Here is a 19,340-nt window from a genome sequence, read left to right as displayed (position 1 = left end):
CCCGGGCAAACAAGCCCTCACCGGTAGACCTGAGGAGCACCACAGCCCCAAATAAAGACGAGAAAGGAGATGACTAGTAGCATCGGACACGGAGTGAAGGTGTAACAGACCAAGAACTGAGAGCGGGCCTGGCAGAGCCACTGAGGGACAGCAAGAGGGGAGCAGTGTAAGTTCCACCATGAAACGAAACAAGGAAGTTGTTTTTTAAAACCTCCTTCATTTTTACAACAGCCTTATGGGATAGGCACTATCATCTGCCCATTTTGCAGATAGAGAAACTGAGACTCAGCGAGGTTGAGCAGATCACACAGCTAGGAAGTGGTGGGGTCAGGATTTGAATCCCAGCCCCAGAGCCCAGGCTGTTGAGCACTCTGAGTTCTGAACTTTTATTTGGTTGTCACTCTTGTCCTTCCCGAAGTTTTTCATTTCTCTTCACCAGCAGGCCATGAGTACTGCTTGCTTCTACTTCCCTCCTTCCTGTCTGCTCTACTAGTTTGCTAGTATAAATTACCTGGTAACAAAGCACCACACACCAGGCAGCTTAAAACAACAGAAATTCATGGTTTCAGTCCTGAAGCTGGACGTGGGAAATCGAAGTGTGGGCAGGGCTGCTTGCTTCCCCGGGCTCCAGCAGAGAATCTGTTCCAGAACTCTTCCAGCTCCCCTGGTTCCCGCAAATCTTGCTATTCCTTGGCTGGTAGCTGCTTCTTTGTGACTTCTCCCTGTGTGTCCAAACTTCCCACTGGGATGTCCAGGAAAACCTCCTCTTACTTTTTTTTTTTTAATTGAAGTATGACTAGCATACAGTGTGATATTTGTTTCAGGTGTAACCTCCTCTTAACTTGGTTACAGCTGCAAAGACCCTATTTCCAATAAGGTCACATTCCCAGCCTCCAGCAGACCGAATGCCTTCTTCCGGGGACAGGTGTACTGATAAGTCAAGGAGCATGGCAACCCTAATAAATAATGAGGTGAGCCATTACACCGTATGTGGAGAGATCCGAGGCCTGAGGTTGAGTGAAAATAAGCAAGTTTCAGAATAATAAGCTTAGATGAAGTTTCCCCGTAAAATACACACAGGAAATAACACTAATATTTTCCCTACGGATGTATGAGAAGCAAGCACGTCTGAAGAGTCACGCCCTACAGACAACTACGCTTACTTCTGTAGCAGGTCGCCAAGAGGCCTCTTTCCCGTAAGCTGTAAGGTTTCACGCATTCAATGAGCACGTATTTATGTACTCGTCACGCAGTTAGCATTTACAAAGTGTTAGGAGAGCAGACGCCGTTGGCTCCTGGGCGGTTCCCTGCGCTACCGCCCTCCCGCCAGCAGGGGGCGCCGTCCCGTCCCGCTCAGCGCCCGCTCTGCCCGGAAGTCCCGCCCCGACCGGAAGTTGGAGTAGGCGCATCCTGGAAAATGGCGGCGTCCGCAAGCGCCGGAGTCACGGGCCGGCGCGGCCGCCGGGGGCGCGGGCCTTATAGGCGGCATGGACGTGGGGTACGCCGCGGGCTGGGGGACGGCACAGAAGGGGCCCTGAAGCGGCTAAAGCTAGCTGTGGAGGAGTTCGTGCAGGCGAGCTCCGAGAGTGAGATCCCCGGCGGCTCCGCGGGGCCCCGGACGGGGGGACGCGGGCGGGTGGGCGGAAGGAAAAGCCGCAGGGAGCTGAGGAAGGAGAAGCGGCACCTGAAGAAGGCGCGCCGGCTGCAGAGGACTGCGGGCCCCGCGCAGGGCCCGGGTCCGGGCGGCGGCGTCGGGGGAGCTCACGGCCCCCTGGCGGAGGAGGTGGCGGAGGCGGTGGGGGAGGGCGGCCAGCCGTCCCCTCGTCGGGCCCCACCGCCGACGGCGGGGCCGCGACCTCCCCAGGCCAAGGGCGCGCGGGCCCGCACCGAGGCCAGAGGTCCCCCCAGGACAACAAGGCCCTCTGCAGCCGCCGCTGCCGCTCGGAAACGGGCGCTTCTGGCGGCCAACGAGGAGGAGGACCGGGAGATCCGAAAGCTGGAGCGGTGCCTTGGCTTGAACAAGCGCAAAAAGAAAGGAGGTGGTAGCTCCGTACCGCTTAGCTTTGCTCGCGATGGGCTCGACTACATCCTGGGAGCCCTGGGGTCCGGAAAAAATAGTGGCTTGTATGAAAGCAGCAGTGAGGAGGAAGAAGTAGAGGATGCCGGACAGACTCTCCCCGAAAGTGACTTAGAGAGTGACGAAAGTGACTTAGAGAGTGGCACCGACGGTGAAGGGGGAGAGGAGGATGTGGAAGAAGAAAAGAGCAAGCTGGGAGCAGAAGCCGGAGCACAGGTGGAGGAAGAGGATGTAGAAAAGGATGAGCAAAAAACAGCAGAAGGGAGAGCCACGTGGGAAAGGAACCAAAAGAGAGTCCGCTTTGCAGAAGAAAGGAGTGAACCTTCCTCTGAGGACTCTGACACAGCAGATCAGGTATGGTGTGAACAACCTAAATTCTGTGGGGTTTTTCCCGAAATAACCAGTGGTCGCAAGAGTGGGACACAAGTGACCTATTGATGTATTGGTAATATTGAGCCAAGTGTGGGTGAATCAGGTTATTATGTCTATTATGCTTTTTAATTTACATGATAAAGAGTTCAGGGAAAAAACATCTCCAAGAATTTTTGTTTTTGTTCTTTTAAAGATTTTATTTATATATTTGACAGAGAAATGGCCAGCGAGAGAGGGAACACAAGCAGGGGGAGTGGGAGAGGAAGAAGCAGGCTCCCAGCGGAGGAGCCCGATGCGGGGCTCGATCCCGGAACGCTGGGATCACGCCCTGAGCCAACGTCAGGCAGATGCTTAACGACTGAGCCACCCAGGCGCCCCCTAAGGATTTTTTTATCTGAGAAAGTTAATGGCCGTTCCCACCAGTTGTCCTAAGGTGGCATCTCCTTCATTCGGTGTTTACTGCCTCAGCCTCCAAACCTGACTTTGAATCCCCTCCCCGTTTGCTCTGTTCTGGCCTCTGATGTATTGCAAGGACATCTCTCACCCCCCACTTGGCTCTGCCCTCACCTAGTCCATTTCCTGTCCAGCTGCTCCTGTAGTGAATCTTTGAAACACAGAGCTAGTCTACAACATTCCCTTGAATAAAGTCGTACATTGAAGATCAAGTTCAAAAGCCATGACAGCAGTCAGGGCCTTCACAGGCTGGCCCCTTGCTTTAAAATAGCTTCACCTCAGCATGCACCTTACAGGCATCCTGTGATGGCATGCACTTCCTTCCTCGCATCTCACTGTTACAGCTCTCTGCCCCTAAATATATGTATTCCTTCTGCCTGCACGGTCTTTCCTCATCTTCTCACTGCCTGTGGTTATCTGTTCACATAGGACACCTCTGGGAGTCTTTCCCCATCTTAAGTATATGAACTAACTGGCTTTCGTTTCTACCCTGTGCCTTAGCATCGGGCACTTTGTGAGCAATCTTTAACTGCTGTCAGTTCCTCTCCTTTTCTTTCACAGCCTTTTGAGGTATAATTAACATACAGTCTGAACTAATGGTGTCCAAGAGCAACAGTTTCTATGTACGTAAACGTGATTTCTCCAATTAAGTTTAAACTCCCTAACAGCATGGGTCATGCCTTACAAACGTTTGTCACCTAAAGCCCTTGTTTAGGTGCCCAGGGAGTGTTGGTCAGTGGTAATGATTTGTAACCTTCCCCGTGGATGATCTAGGAAATAGTGAGCAACGGATTGATTTTGATTTTGTCATGTATACCTACATATTAGTTTTGAACAAGTTGGAAGTTATTTTAGGACACTCTCCCTGCAAAACTGCAGAGAGATGCATTTAGTTGAGGTGCTTATGTACTGCCGTGCTGGCCATAAATTAAGCCTGGGCAAGTGCAGGTCGGAGAGCTCTGGTGGGCAGATCCTGGGCGGCGCAGCCAGGTCTGCGGAGTTACAGGGCGGAGAACGTGATGAGAACGTGCGCTGACAGTCACGGCAGCGGGGACCCCCCAGCAGGCTGTGAGTGGAGCGCCCACTCAGGACTCCCCAGGACGCTCAGCAAATTTCTGACGTGGATTAAGCCACAGTGGTCAGTAGTTACACTTCTGCCCGTCCTCGGGACCCTAATACATAAATGTGAACATAGCAAGCAGTGAAGTGGAACTTGTTCAGTGTAAAATTTTTGTAATTCTGTCCTTTCAAGGAGAGTCTTTGTGAAAATGACGGCAAGTACATCCCCCCTCATGTGAGGCAAGCTGAGGAAACAGCAGGTGGTCAGAAAAAGGAGGGACTGGAGAGACTACAGAAACACGTCAAAGGTCTGATCAACAGGTAACCTCGCCCATTGCCATCCCGCGCCGTGCCAACAGCTTGTCTTGTTTGCTAAAATTAAAGAAACTCACTGACTCCGGCTGCGGTGGTTGTCGGCGCCTTTCTGTTCCTGTCCTGCTGCAGCCAGATCTGTACCCTGAAAAGCAGGAAGCCCACCTTTTCCATTTGGTATTTTGAGCCCTTCAGAGTCTGAAAGCCACACAGGTGCCCACGTGGTGGTTCTCGGAAGTCCCAGGAACACGGCTGGTAGGGCCTTCCCCCACTGTGGTGGCTCCGGCTCAGAAATGTGGTCTGCAGCCCCCGTGCTCATTCCTTGTGGTCGCACGTGTGTGCGTTCTCTGCGGCAGGAGACGTCAGATCCCTGCCCACAGTGAAGACAGGGCCTTCCCAGCACCACGTGACTCTCTTCCTCGCCTTTGTGGTCACACCCAGTCCCCCCCCCACACACACACCCACTGCTTTGTTTTTAATGAAAACAAAACACTATTTCCAGGGGGCCTGGGTGACTCAGTCCGTTGGGCGTCCAACTCTTGATTTCAGCTCAGGTCCTGATCTCAGGGTCATGAGATCGAGCCCACATTGGGCTCTGCACTCAGCAAGAGTCAACTTGAGATGCTCTCTTCCTCTCCCTCTGCCCCTCCCCCCACACTCGCTCCCTCGTACACTTGCAGTCTCTCTCTAATAAATCTTTTTAAAAATTTGTAAGATTTTATTTATTTATCTGAGAGAGAGTGTGCATGTGTGCACACAAGTCGGGGGGATGGGTCAGAGGGAGAGAGAAAGCAGACTCGCCCGCTGAGCAGGGAGCCCGATGTGGGGCTCGATCCCGAGACCCCAGGATCATGATCTGGGCAGAAGGCAGATGCTTAACTGACTGAGTCACCCAGCTACCCCTAAAGAAATTTTTAAAACAAAAAACACTGTACATCCTGGAATTTTACCAAACGTGCTATTTGAGTGGTCAGTGTCCGCACAGGGGCAGTGAGCATCTTCCGGGTGCGTATCCATCCTTCCCCTCTACCTAGTAAGTGGAGCAACCTTTTCTCAGTGTGGGGACTAAAGATTTTTATGCTGGCCACTGACCAAAAAGTGGAAAAGTTGGACTTTTTCCCAACAGCACGTACTGATGTGCTAAGTAAGGATGCCTCCCTGCTTCTGCCTGGGACGCTGGGTTAGGGTACCAGTGGAGTATCCTTGTGGTCTTAAGGAGAGTCCGGTGTGTGCTTCCCCAGGGCCACATGTCAAGTGGAAAGACAGCGGTTAGGTAACTGCAGGATTCCAGAGGGTTGTGTGCTATTACGTGCAGTATATGCTGGGTTATTGGGGCGAGATAAAAGCTGTTCTTGGGTTAAATGTGTACATAACATAGGGTGTGTTGGTTTCGTTTTTTTTAAATGCTGTGAGGCCTCACTGCTGCTCCGCCTTGACCATTGTCTGCAGGTTGAGTGAGCCGAGCATGGCGTCCATCAGCGGGCAGCTGGAGGAGCTGTACATGGCCCACAGCAGGAAGGACATGAACGACACTCTGACGGGCGTCCTCCTGAGTGCCTGCGCTCCGGACGCCGTCATGCCCAGCAGGCTGGTGAGGGAGCACGTGCTCCTGCTCAGTGTTCTCCACCACACGGTCGGGGTCGAGGTAGGGCTCACTTCCCCTGCGCCGCGCTTCACCGCGGGCCCCATGCGCCAGACACCATGCTGTCTCTGGCTCGGGAACACTTGGTCTTGTGTTTGGTCCACTCTAACGTGCCTTTGTCGTTTATTTTTCTCTGGACTGACATTTTGGACTTGCCTTCGTTTCCTTTGTGTTCCAGCTCTAACAGGGACTCGTTTCAGGTATCGTGCACAGTGGTCTGTGTGGTCTTCCTACTCAGGTATTCCTCTTTCATATGTAAGGAGGCCAGCAGCAAGGGAGCTAAACCCCGATTTAATAAAGTGAGGGCGATATGTGGCAGGGCCGAGGCTTGGAGCTGCCTGGGCGCCCTCCAGGCAGTCCCAGACCTTCCTGCATCGGTCTGCGAAGCGGGGCCTTTGTCAGGACACCGTTGGACAGTGCGTGTAAAGCTCCTGCGTGAGGGCTGGTATGAGGTGGGTGCTGCCCAGCGAGCAGTTGTCCCCACTCGTCCTGTGCTCTTTGTCCTCGCTCGGTGGCTCTCTGGGTTAGTGTCGGGGGGGCTGTGTGGTGCCGGCCCCAGTTCTGACAGAAAGACCTCTTCTGTCACCTCAGACGGTGACTCACAGCCTCCCGGGCAGTATTCCGCTCCCCCAGTGCGGCCTATCCCAGGGTTGTTGGAGGAAACCGCTCCGCTCACAGGAGCTTATACTGAGGCCCGGGAATGAACGGACCGTTAGCGAGCAGGCCTTCATTTTTCCCAGGTGATGTTCATACTTAGAAGAACTCACTGACTCTTTGGGTCTTTCTGTGGGGCCGTATCTTTCATGGTGGTGTTGGTTTCTTTGTCTTCGGATTGCCCTCCTCCCAGGAATGGGCTTCGGCAGCAAAGCACCGTGGACAGCCTGGCGCCGGGGTCAGGGCCGCACATCGCTGCGTCCCTTCCACCTGTCCTCCCAGTTCCGAGCAGGGCCAGGAGGGTGGGCAGCCCCATCTCACACCCACAGCAGAGCCCGGGAGAGCTGTGAGCTGGTGCCGAGGTGGCGGCCACAGGGTGCTCTGCGGCAGTTGTCAGCACCCGGGTCTGCACGCTTTTCTCTCTCTTTCGTCATCGGCTCCCAGAACTCCCTGGAGTCTTGTAGAGCAGGCCTGGGCAGGGCTCACTTTAAGGCCACAGACCTTTCGGACTCACTGCCCTCCGTGCCTCGAGAGGTTCTGCGGTGAAAGCAGTGTGCCGTGTGGAGAAGACGGTGCTGCGTCTGCCGTGTGGCCGCGGACCTGGCAGTCTCTGCGCCAGTTTCTTCCCGCGTAGAGCCGCTTCAGCGAGTGCTGCCTGCGGAGAGCGCATTCGGGGGCATGGCCCGTAGGAAGTGCTCAGTAGAGGTTGGTTAGTCGTACTAACTTCCGCCTGATGCGGGAGGATGTTTTCGGGTCGAAAGTCTCTTCTCCTCACCGTGTGTCCTGCCACTGCAGGCTTCATGGCTTTCCCTAGACAACCTTGGAACCAGGCTTTCCCACCCAGCAGCAGTCACGGCCTGGGAGGTTTGGAAGGTGCAGATTCTAGGACCTTCTGGGCGTGGGGAGGTGGGGCCAGAGAGGCACAGGCCCCGAGTCTTCTGGGCAGCAGGACTCTCCGCGCGACGTCTGTGCCGGCTATTTAGAGAATCTCTCTTCTGAAGTAATTGTTTTATTTCTAAGAACTGTCCTCATTTTCGCATGAGACCCTGTGAGTCCCTTCTCTTCATTATGAAGCATAATGGAACCACCAGATGCCATTCCTGGTGTTGTGGGAGTGCCACGATTCAGTGCCGTCATTAGACGGCTTTGCTCACGCCCCCTGTCCTCCTGCGTCACCCCGTGTACTTCGTAATCAGGAGGATGCTCAGAGACAGTAGTTTGAGTTACAGTTAAAGCTGTAGCCCGACCGCCCCCAATATGCAGGGATTCACTGGACTTGAACATAGGAGGTGACTGGTCCTACTTCTCATTCAGACGTCCGCTAACACAACGGACACCTGAAGCGACTCATTCCGTGGGAAGCAGTTATGGTAGTTAGCTAACGAGGCCTCGGGACGGCACCGTTACGCTTCTTGGCCGTTCTCTGCGAGAAACTCCCTCCCGGGAATTCACGGAAGGACAGAGTCTGTTACGAAGCCCATGTTGTCAGTTACTCAGCTGCTTCTTGGTAGTTTAGAAATAAAAATCAGCTTTGTACAGATCTGCATTAAATTCCCCAAGTCAGAATTAATGTGTGTTCTTAAGTAACGTCAGCAGTATGAATGTTACTTGTATTTTAAATGTATCCCAAGTAGGGGCGTCTGGCACACTCAGCTTGTGGTGCGTGCAGCTCTTAATCTTGGGGTTGAGAGCTCCAGCACCACGTGGGGTGCAGATTAGTGAAAAATAACATGCTAAAAAATAAAAGTCATACTAAGTTATATTTTATTTTGAAGATATTAACTGGAATCTAAAATTTTGATGAATGTTAACGTAATTATTCTACTTATGTGATTGGAAACATATCTAAGTATGTTTTATGCCCGAGTTTTTCTTGCTATCTGCAGAGTTCTGGTTTCTCTTCAGGTCATATCTGAACACAGTACAGTAGTCGTAGTAGGAGGGTGTATTCTTCCTCATCCACGTTTCAGGTGGTCATTTCGTGGCCGACATTCCTCCCTGCCAGCACCGAGCCCCTGCCTCTGTCCCCTCCAGCCTGAGCTTGAGCCGGAGAAACAAGTGTTATTAATAGCAGTACATTTTTAGAGCTGTAGATGTGTTCTTAACATTTTTAATAATTTTATTTTTTTAGGGAACCAGAATGGGTGCTGGCCAAAAATACGACCTTGTTGATTTCAAAGACCAGAGGATGTACTTAGGGGTCTGGGGGCCACGGCAGATGGCCTCGTGTCGTCATTCACTGTAGCCCTCCCACATGTACGTGCTGTACATTTAGACTTCTGTCTTTAAAGTCCACGCCGTGTTGGAGTTTATGCCCTACTGTGTGTATATTTTATATGTTAACTTAAAAAACACTGATTTTTTTCAACATACATTTAAGTTTGTTGAAAGAGGAAGACGGATTCCTACGAATAGCTTGTTAATGTTTGATTTTTACATGTTTACAGTGATGCTTTCTCTGCTCTCCTTGTCCAGGTCGGCGCTCACTTTTTGGAGGCCGTGGTGAGGAGGTTTGATGCTGTCTATAAGAGCGGAGGCCCAGGGAAGGAGTGTGAGAACCTGCTTGCCGTCGTCGCCCATTTGTATAACTTCCATGTGGTGCAGGCTTGCCTGGTCTTTGACGTTTTGAAAAAACTTATCGGAACGTTCACAGAAAAAGATATCGAACTGACCCTGTTAATGCTGAAAAATGTAGGCTTCTCGTTGAGAAAAGATGATGCTTTGTCACTTAAGGAACTGATCATGGAAGCCCAGGCCAAGGCCAGCGAGGCCACTGGCAAGTTCCAGGACCAAACCAGGGTACGCCTGACCTGCTTTCTGAGTGCCTGAGCGCTCACACACTGACCAGAGCTTAAAAATAAGTATTTGGGGTAAAATCACATTTAATTTCTTAGTGATCCCCATTGTCTTCTGTCTCATCAGGTTTTGTGGCTTTATCATCAGTATGTGAATGAACTTGTTTTTCTGCTAAGAAGTCAAATATTCTGTGAATTTAAGAATCCGTTTCTTTAACATTTATCTATTCAAAAAATGTTTACTGAGGAAGGCTGCGTGACAGAGGCCTCGGGCGTCAGCGCTCTTGGATTTCCCGCTGTGCTGCTTAACAGTGACGGGTCCTGAGTCTTCCAAGCCTTGGTTTCCCCATCTAGGAAATGGGGGCTGATTGTGGCTCCTTCCTCATCTGCCGGTTGAGAGGCATGGGTGAGCCACGGAAGCCCATAAGGGGAGAAAGGATATCACTTTAGGAACAAGAGAAGTGTTCATGTCGGGAGCCTTCAGGGGAGCAGGGCAGGAGGAACGGGCAGAGGCTGGCCTCAGTAGGCCTTGTAAACCCTTTCAGGGACTTGGGATTTTATCCTAGAGGCACCTGAAGGGTTCTAAGCAGGTAAATGATGTATGCCGTTTCCATGGCACTTTGACTATACCAAGAAAAGAGGTGGACAGGGCAGGAGACACCACCGCAGAGGTCTGACAGGGAGCCTTAGCATAAGTAGCAGGGGGTGTGAGGTTAGGAGTTAGAAGTAACCAGGGGGCGTGGGCTGGAGGGAAAGGTGGATGTGAAGGATGGGAAGGGCCAGCGTTACCCCTAGTGGACAGCAGGACAATAGGAGGAGACAGACTCAGGAGGGAAGACAGGCCCACTTTGGAAATCCTGAAATGAAGTGCTGGGATCAGCCATGAAGCGGTACGGTCTCAGGAGCTGTGCAGGCTGGGAGTTGCTGGCGTCCAGTGGGGAGTGGACAGAGCCCTGAGGTTTTAGAGTGCCAGCATTCACTGCATTGTTGAGGGGAGGGGGGACGGGGAGGCTCCTGGAGCCAGGTCCCAGAGTGAGCCAAGGAAGCACTTGTCCCTGGATTGAATGCTCAGAGGCCAAGTTTAAAACACAAAAGTCAGCAGAGGCAGGAAGGAGCTTCTGTTTTCGGGGATGGGGGGATGGGGAGTGCCCATAATGAGTTTGGGGTTTCTTTGTGGGGACAATGAAGATGTTCTGAAATTGATCGTGGTAGCTGCACACCCCTGAATGTGCTCAGTGTACACTTGTAAACGGGTGAGGTTTATGGTGTGTGAATTAGATCTCAAAAAATAGGTAGTATCTGGGGGAATCTCAGAGAAAGATATGCATAAATTCTTTTTTATTCTTGCAACTTTTCTCGAATTATGATGTTTTCAATTTAAAAGTTAAAAAAGGTGAGAAGGCCAGGAATGGGGAAGAAGTTGAAATATAGTGGAGAGAGAGGGCAGCTAAGACCGAGAGGCAGGAGGGGTACTGGGGGTGGGTCAGAGGTGGTGGGGGGCGGAGGGGAGAACGGCAGATCTCGGGGTGCTCGGGGTCCCAGTAGAGGCCGGGTGACACAGTCATATTGAAACATGTGCTCCCGAGCCAGAGGTTCCTGTTGGCGGCAACTGTTTCCCCGGAAGAGCATCTCCGGTTTACACGTGGGCGGTGCTGACCCTGTGCGTGGCCGGAGTCGTTCTTCCCAGGTCGGAGGTCCGTTGTTCAGGCTGTGTGAAACGATGGTTTCTTCTGTTTCCGTTTTCTTTAAGGTCCGGTTTATGCTGGAGACCATGTTGGCTCTGAAGAACAATGACATGCGTAAGATCCCAGGCTACGATCCCGAGCCCGTGGAGAAGCTCAGGAAGTTACAGAGAGCTTTGGTAAGGCACTTTCTTTTTCTTTTCTTTTTTTCATTTTTAAAGATTTTATTTATTTATTAGGGAGAGATTGAGCACAAGCAGGGGGAAGGGCAGAGGGCAAAGCAGGTGCTCTCCGCTGAGCAGAGAGCCCAACGTGGGACTCGAACCCAGGACCCCAGGATCATGACCTGAGCCGAAGGCAGACGCTTCACCAACTAAGCCCCCAAGGCGCCCCTGGTGAGGCACCTTCGCTTCTTGCTCACCGTGAGCTCCCATGTCTACATGGACTGGTTGTGAAGCCATGGAAGGCAGTTGGAGCGGTCAGTCAGGTGCCATATCTGGTTAATCAGAGTTCCAAGAGGGGTACCTGGGTGACTCTGTTGGTTGAGCAGCCAACTCCTGATCTCAGCTCAGGTCGTATCTTGGGGTGGTGAGGCCTAGCCCCGTGTCAGGCTCCGTGTCCGCGGGCAGTTGGAGTCTCCTTCAGATTCTCTCTCCCTCTGCCCCTCCCCCTGCTTGTGCATGCACCCTCTCGCTCTAAAATGAATTTTAAAAATCTTAAATCTTAAAAAAAAAAAAGTTCCAAGATACAGTAAGGAAACGTCCCATTTCTGTGGTGAGACCCTCAGAGTGGCCCGGGTGCAGGGCTGTCCCTGTGAGTTCAGCGTCCCCAGCACTTAGCCTGTGGTGCTCAACTCGGGCCATGCAATAGAACTCTCTGCTTTGAAAGAGGGCTTAGGCCAGGGTCCCGCCCAGACCACTGAAGTCAGCGTTGGGGGGGTCTCACCTGTTGAAGCTCCCCAGCTACTCCTGATGAGGGGCCGCAGCTGAGACCCACTGACATCCCCAGCCGGGGGTCCTTCAGCCCTGGCTCTGGCAGGTCTGGAATCGTTGGCTCGGCAAACCCCAGGCACTCCTGGGCAAGTTCTCACCACCAGTTCCATGCAGCTCTCCTTGAGGCCTGCGTCCAAACCTCTTCCCTGGTGTGACAGCTTTCCAAAGACAGCCGTGTTTGGGGTGATAGACCCACAGACCTCAGACAAAAGCAGAGTTTACCTCTATCTTTGGTGCTATTGCAAACTGACTCCCTGTCCCAGTCGTCAGTGACTGAGTACGGTATTCGTGAGCCAGCAGTTCCGTGATCAGAAACAGAAGAGGCCCGAGAGCGACAGTAGTGCAGACTGTGAGCCAGCGGAAGTGTTTCACTAGCTCCTTTCTCTCAGGTGCGCAGCGCTGGCTCGGGCACGGAAACTCAGCTCCGAGTGTCGTGGGACGCTGTCCTGAACGCCGAGCAGACCGGGCGCTGGTGGATCGTGGGGTCCGCGTGGAGCGGGGCCCCCATGATTGACAACAGTCAGCAGAAGATCCTGGAGAAGCAGCCCTCCGGGATGGTACGAGAATCCTGTGCTGCCCCCGCCCCCACGTCCTGCGGTGTGCCCTGGAGGAGCCACTTTATTCGTCATGTGCTTCTGAGGTGTACTGGCATGGGTTTCTTCAGAGACCTTAAAGAAACTTACTGTTTTGTGATAGAATTTCATGGAGTTTCTATGGTTTAAGTCCCAAAGTAGCACACGTAAAGGACTTAAAGTTGAGTGGAATGAGGGGAGCATAGGAAAACGAGCCCTCAAGTTGCAGAGACCAGTCTGGAGAGGCAGACAGCTGTTTCCCAGGAGGGGTGGCTTCCGGTCCATTAGGCAGATTTCAGATTGTCAAAATTCCTTGTATTTCTTTGTATTTGCTGAAGTCCATATGTTATTCAGATTTCCTTCATTTTCTCCTAATACCCTTTTATCTCTCAGGATCCCATGTCACGCCTCATCGTCCTGGCTCTTCTGGCCATGGCCACTTCTCTCTAATTTATGTCATTATTGCCTAGACTGACAAGTCGTGCTGCTCCTGAGAAGCTCCCCGGAATCAGGCGGTTTTCTCCTCCTGTGTTTGCCTTGTCTCTTGCTGTGGCTTTCTCTTATGAGGGCATAACCAGGAATAAAGACTTAGCATTCACATATATGTATTTCCATGTAACTTATAATCAATCTTCGGTAAAGCCATGGAAACATGCATGTTATCTTTTAGAAACTTTGTAACCACAGTAAACCAGACTAACTTTTCCTTGAAACACCTGTGTGGTCTGTGCCTTAATTGCCCTACCCCTCTTTCAGGTTAGTGGGAAGATACTAGAACTCGCCCGAAAGCAGAGAATGAACACTGATGTCAGGAGAAACATATTCTGTACAATAATGACTAGTGAAGATTTTTTGGACGCGTTTGAGAAGCTTCTGAAGTAAGCATTAGTGCAAACTCCTTGATTAGATGTTGTTGAAGAAATCAGCCCAGTTGAGGTTTGTGTTAGGGAGGGTCAGGTCAGATGCTGCTCGGGGCAGCTGGGCTGTCCTCTCTGCCCTCCTGCCTTGGTCCGGGCATCTTCTGGTCAGCAGTCTTGCTCCTGCTAATTGGCCACTTGTGGTTCCAAATTGGAAATTTTATGATATATTTTGATTAAAAGCATTAGGTGACCAACTGATTAATCACAGTGACTGTTGGTTGTCATAAATTGCTTAAAATCCTCATATTGACGTTGTCTTCCTGATTACTTCTAAATTAAAAACTTCTTAGTATAGTTTCTGTAATGAATTGTAAAAAGATTTTTTAAAGTACCTGTGTATCTTTACAACATACTTCTCAACAAATCTGATATTAATTTTCCATTATGTGCTTCAAATGCGGAATACCCGGCACGAGGACAGGCCTGCCCGCAATACCTGTCTTATGACTCCCACCCCCTCTCCTCTGTTCCCTTTGAACCAGACTGCCAGGCAGGATGTGCTCTGAAAGATCTCTTACTCCTCACCGTCTCTGTTTCGCAGGCTTAGACTAAAGGACCAGCAGGAGCGGGAGATCGTTCATGTTCTCGTGGATTGCTGCCTTCAGGAGAAAACCTACAACCCTTTCTATGCGTTCCTGGCTGGCAAGTTCTGTGAGCACCAGAGGAGCTTCCAGGTAACCCCGCTAGCAGCCCGCCAGTCACCTGTGCTCTGCTGTTTCCCTAGACGCTCTGTCTGGTCACCCCACCGGGAACGAGCGCCCTGAGTGAGGCGTCCAGCCTGGGCTGAGCGCCGTGTGCAGGGGACGGTCCCAGGGCCCACACCCTACGGCCAGGCCCCCTCTCAAGGAGAGCAGGTGGGCGTCGCAGAGGCGGCATGACTGGGGCAAAGGATTGCTGGGCCCGCTTTTCCTGTGGCCGCGGAGGGTGTCGTGTGGCCGCGTCCCCGGGGGAGTGCCTCCTTGACCTTAGGTGACACCAGCCTTCTCTGATCTTTCTCAACATTTCTGCCGTTTGGAGGGGAAAACCCACAACAGAAAGAAATTACTGTGTAGGAAAGGAAGGTGTGTTGCTCCTGGCTCATCCTGACTCGACTTTGAAGACACGACAAGTGAACAAGGAGTAGAATGCGTCTAGATTACGTCCTTAGCGACTTGTTCTAACAGTGGACTGCACTGTAACTCTTTCTTCTTATTATTCCATTGTTCTATTAGATGACTTTCCAGTTCAGCATATGGGATAAATTTCGGGACTTAGAAAATTTGCCAGCCACTAATTTCTCTAATTTGGTTCACCTGGTAGCCCACTTGCTGAAGACGAAATCGCTTCCACTTTCTATTTTAAAGGTTTGTATCATGGATGAAATTATTAAAAGCAATGAAAACGATAGTATGATTCTTTCTACTTGGGACCTTAAGAAAATGCATTTCTTTAGATTCTGACTTACCTGGAAAGTATGTTTATAACACCGTAGCCGTCCTAGAAAGTAGCCGGAGTGGCTTGCAGTGTAAATGTCCCTGGTAAACAAGGCGCGGTTCCAGTTGTGCGCTCGTCTCCGAGACCCTCGTTTGCCCTTCGGACTCATGTGCAGGTCCTAGTTCTGAGTCCTCCATTGGCCGCTACTGCGTCGGGAGGAGGACGGGGAGCTGCGGTGCAGGACTCCACTGCTGCTTCCTTCATGGTGTCCCCCGGCCGCGCCCCAGCCCTGCCGTGTTTCTGCGTCACATCCAAGCCAGTGAGGCGTGAGGTGCCCTGCTGTTGGTCTGGAGTGGACAGGGGAACCAAGACAGAGGATGTGCGATTGGAGGTGGCCGTCGGCCTGCACAGCGGGACAAGTGGGCCTGGCCTCCCCGAAACAGGAGCAGGGAGGGATCCTGAGGGCCAGAGAGAGTGCCCAGGCCTGGACTTCTGTGCCTCTTGCTCCCTGGCCTGCAGACGGACTGCAGACACACAGTATCCATCCACCAGGGCACTGAGGCGGGCTCACTGTGTGTCTGTGGGGTGTGGGACTAGGTTTGGGCCACTGAGCCTTATACCGCTTTCCAAAAATGACAGTGGTACAAAGCATGGAGAGTACATGCCTTCCTGTTGCTGGACTAGATCTTGCCTTCAGTTCACTCAAGTGTTAAGCTCCCAGCAGAGGAGTTTCAGCAGAACCTAGAGCTGTCCTTGAAGCTCGTGCTGGGGTCCTCACTCCCCCTCCCACCACCACCCATTCACAGGCGCCTCTCTGGTTCTCAGGCGTGCTTTGGAACTCTTCGCACAGATGGCACGTCCTCTCGTGTCACACGCTGTCACACTCCGTGTGGACAGCGTTGTCCTACCCCACGTTCCGAATATCCTCTCACAGTTCTTTAAGTCAGCATGAGTTTGAAGTATATCCATATTAATATCTGTGATTCTCTTTTCTGATCTTATCACTTCTGTGCCGTATTCTATTGTGTAAGTGTACCAGAATTTATAGGCAATTCTTAGGGAATATACGTATTATATGAGTGATATTCTCCTAGATCTTAATTTTCTATGTATGGTTTTAATCAGGGGGTAGTTTCTTTAAGGCATGGAGATACATATGTTTGGACTCTAGAATTAAATTCCTGATTCATGGAAAGCCCCGCCGGGCAGGTTGCTCTCGACAGCGGTGTGCACACCCCTGCTGGCAGAGCGCGCGAGGCCCCACACCCTTGCCCGCAGCTCTTCACCTTCTGTAGCTGGAAACAGCCTTACTTCAAGGGGGCGGGTAATTTTTTACTCTAACTATTTTTAGAAATTATTGAAAACATTGACTAAATGTAGCTTGTTCTCTCTGTCCTGACTCTAATTAGGTAGTTGAATTCAGTGAATTGGATAAACCCAGAGTCCACTTTTTACGGAAAGTGTTATATATTCTGTTAATGGAAACAGAAGTTGAAGACCTTGGTTCCATTTTTGCAAGGTATGTTCCCAGCTTGTTTTGTTAAAACATGTGGAAAAGAGATAAAGAGATTGTTTTCGTTTACGCTGACTTAGAAAAAGCGAGGTCATTACACACTAGGTGCAGCTAATACGTTATTTTCAGTTTTCAGTTTAAGCCGATACGTTACACGTTTAATTCGGGGAACATGAAACTTGCCCAACAGCAAACTGGTGACGATCTCGAACATGTGGCCCATGTTGTGAAGCTCTTAGTGGAGAATTCTGTGTTCAGCGCAGTTAGGTTGTGTCTCCCAACTGGAGATCCCTAGACACCACGGCCTGGAGAGACGAGCTCATCACTGACGCCCGTTTCCGCGCCTCTTTCCCAGAGTGTGTGACAACCCGAAGCTGGGCTTGTTGAGAGAAGGCCTGAGGCTCTTCATCAGCCACTTCCTGTTGAGGAACGCGGAGCTGCACTCGAGTGCGGAGGAGGCCGGCCTGCTGAGAGAGAGGGCGGACCTCTCGACTAAGGCTCTGCAAGGCAAGGCTTCGCTGAGAATGTAGTCCGGAAACGGAGAGGAGTGCGGTGGTCATTTGTCTGAAAATGTCCTTTTTAAACCCAAAAGGCTTATTCCGCTAGCCAGGTATGCAAGCTTGGGGAGCTATGCCACGGTCTGTTGTATTTAAGATACTGTGTTTTAGATAATTGCTCAATTCAAGGTTGTATTGTGTTTATGTTTTAAACCGTTTTCTCATGTCGGTAGATAGAATGGGGTGAGGAGAAGGTAGGGAGGGAAGGACAGGCAGACACGGGACATGTTCTCTGAGGGTGCGGTGTGGCTGTGATCACGTGTGTGATGGTCTTATTTTTCACTAGACAAATAGTCCACTAGGGGGTGCAGTTATAAAGAAGTTGATGCGTTTTTTATCTTTTTTATGTATTGATTTAAAGTTCAGAAACCATTAGTTAAACATGGTACGGGATACTAAATTGATTTATTTCAAGAATTGGGACCGCGAGTGTGTTGGAAAAGCAGTTACCTGCACAGCATGGTGCCTGCGGGAGCAGCCCACCAGCGCTTGCCCAGAATTCTCACGTGCCGAGGGAAGGACACTTCCCGTGTGTGTCTGTCACTTACGCTCATCAACTCCAGGTTGTAAAGCACTTTATTAAATAACTTTGAAGTCACCGGATAGATATCGGGCACTTGGTGGGTGTGCCTGTGAGCCGGGTTCTAGGAGTAAGTGTGAGTAAAACAACTGCCACCTGCGAGGAACCAACGTTTATCTAGTGAAAGACACACCCCACGAGTACAATCAGCCCTGGCTGATTCTGTGAAGAAGTAAGTCATACATCGACAAGTTGTCTGGTCTTCTGCTCTTAGAATTTGCTTCTGTTAAGTGCTGCAAATTTGAGTTCAGTGTCATCTTCAGTTACTGAAAAGTCATCAAAATGTGTGTATAGAATAGGATTTTCTACAGCATCAGCACATGACCAGCAGCGCGCTGTCCCGTAGGGTGGTCACCTGGACTGAGTGAGGTCACCCCTGTGCAAACTCCTCTTTATCGCAGAATTTCAAACGCCATCTTTACGTGACCCGACAGCAGTTCGTGTTTAGAAATCACGTGAAGTCGTAAGCGTCTCCGCGTGCGTCCCTGAACTAGTGGTTTAAGTCTTCAATGCGCCAGGAACATGGAAACCTGTCTGATGGCCTCTCCTGTGCTTGTTGACCCCCCAATGGCCACACCACACCCATGTCTCCCAGCCGGTTCTGAACCTCATCCCCAGAGAACAGAGTGCGCTCGCTGAGGGCCTCCACTCTCTCTGCAGCTTGGGGTCAGGCCAGCAGCGGTCAGTTCTAATCCAGGTGCCCGCCTCCGCTGAAACCTGGCACTGCTGCCTGCATCCAAAAGTCTGGCTCGGAAGGAAAATGTGTCAGTCGAGCTAAACCGCGTGCTTCCTGACACAGTCGACTTGCATTCGGTGCAAGCTCCTGCTTCCTTGAAGACTCGCGGAACTGACCTGAGGCCTTTCACTGTGGGGGCAGCCGCTAAGACCGGGAAGAACGGTTCCCCCATCCCTGACGTGCACGGAACCTAGCTGGGGGCGTGGCTGGGCTCAGGCCGACTTTTTGCTGAAGATAAACTTCTGTCAACTGAATCCCCTTTTTATATTGTTTTTTGTTATTAAAACAATAAAAATGTCCCTTTGCCATGGAATATACTTGTGACTTAATTCCTAATGTCCAAGTCTCGCATGTATTATATGGCAGGTTATCCATAAATTTGGTCTTTTTGAGTGTAAAAGCCCTTTTTAACAGCAGAATAATGGGTTATCACGTGTTAGTATGCTTTCAGAAAATAATTATATCCTGATCAAAAGCTGCTGTGAATTCAGACTTGTTTGTAAATATATAGGTTTTTTAAATGTATTACAACAGTACCCAGCATTTGGAAAATACTGCCGTCAGTGCTTGGTGTATATGTAAATTTTTGGACTTCTTGTGATGCAGGTTGAGAACTATTGTATTGATAGAATTTCTGAGAGGAACTTGTCTTTTAGGGGATTTCGTCTTTTTTTTCCCTTCAAGTAATCTCTATCCAATGTGGGGCTTGGACTCACGCGCCCAAGATCAGGAGTCGGACGCTCTACCGACTGAGCCAGCCAGGAGCCCCTGGAGGATTTCATCTTTAAAATAGAGAATAAGGAACTAATGTTTAATGTACTAAAATGTATAAATAAAATTATTTTTTGTATTTTATTTAAAGTGCCAGTGAAGGTTTATTTTGAAAGAACCTTATCTTTCCATGTTTAGGAGATCTGCCTAGCCTGTGGTTTGGGCTACACCTAAAACACACAGTCTCCGTCTCTCTCCTCCCCTCCCTCTTTGCCCAAAGATGCAGATGAAGCAAAGGAG

At 50.8% G+C, this 19,340-nt stretch overlaps 1 protein-coding gene across 3 annotated transcripts; it reads left to right on the top strand.

Moving 5' to 3' along the window:
- Nucleotides 1-1,417: 1,417 nt before the first annotated feature.
- NOM1 (nucleolar protein with MIF4G domain 1) lies at nt 1,418-19,184 on the top strand. Of its 3 annotated transcripts, XR_005838422.1 has the most exons (12): nt 1,418-2,431; nt 4,155-4,282; nt 5,723-5,918; nt 9,045-9,368; nt 11,115-11,225; nt 12,428-12,595; nt 13,367-13,488; nt 14,072-14,204; nt 14,742-14,873; nt 16,353-16,462; nt 16,812-17,066; nt 17,995-19,184. XR_005838422.1 is itself a non-coding variant. In XM_008688636.2 (11 exons), exons 1-11 carry the CDS (start codon nt 1,418-1,420, stop codon nt 16,984-16,986), a joined length of 2,613 nt encoding a protein of 870 aa, XP_008686858.2. In that variant the 3' UTR covers nt 16,987-19,184. The 3 variants fall into 3 exon arrangements, 2 of the variants coding, with proteins under 2 accessions (XP_008686858.2, XP_040499690.1); XM_008688636.2 differs by having other exon boundaries at nt 16,812-19,184; XM_040643756.1 differs by lacking the exon at nt 14,742-14,873 and having other exon boundaries at nt 16,812-19,184.
- The last annotated feature ends 156 nt before the right edge of the window (nt 19,185-19,340 follow it).

The sequence above is a fragment of the Ursus maritimus genome, unplaced genomic scaffold, assembly GCF_017311325.1.
Source record: "Ursus maritimus isolate PB19 unplaced genomic scaffold, ASM1731132v1 scaffold_3, whole genome shotgun sequence".
In the NCBI taxonomy this organism is placed as follows: Eukaryota; Metazoa; Chordata; class Mammalia; order Carnivora; family Ursidae; genus Ursus; species Ursus maritimus.
The sequence above is the reverse complement of the archived record's forward strand: the minus strand, read 5'-3'. Positions and strand labels throughout refer to the sequence as shown.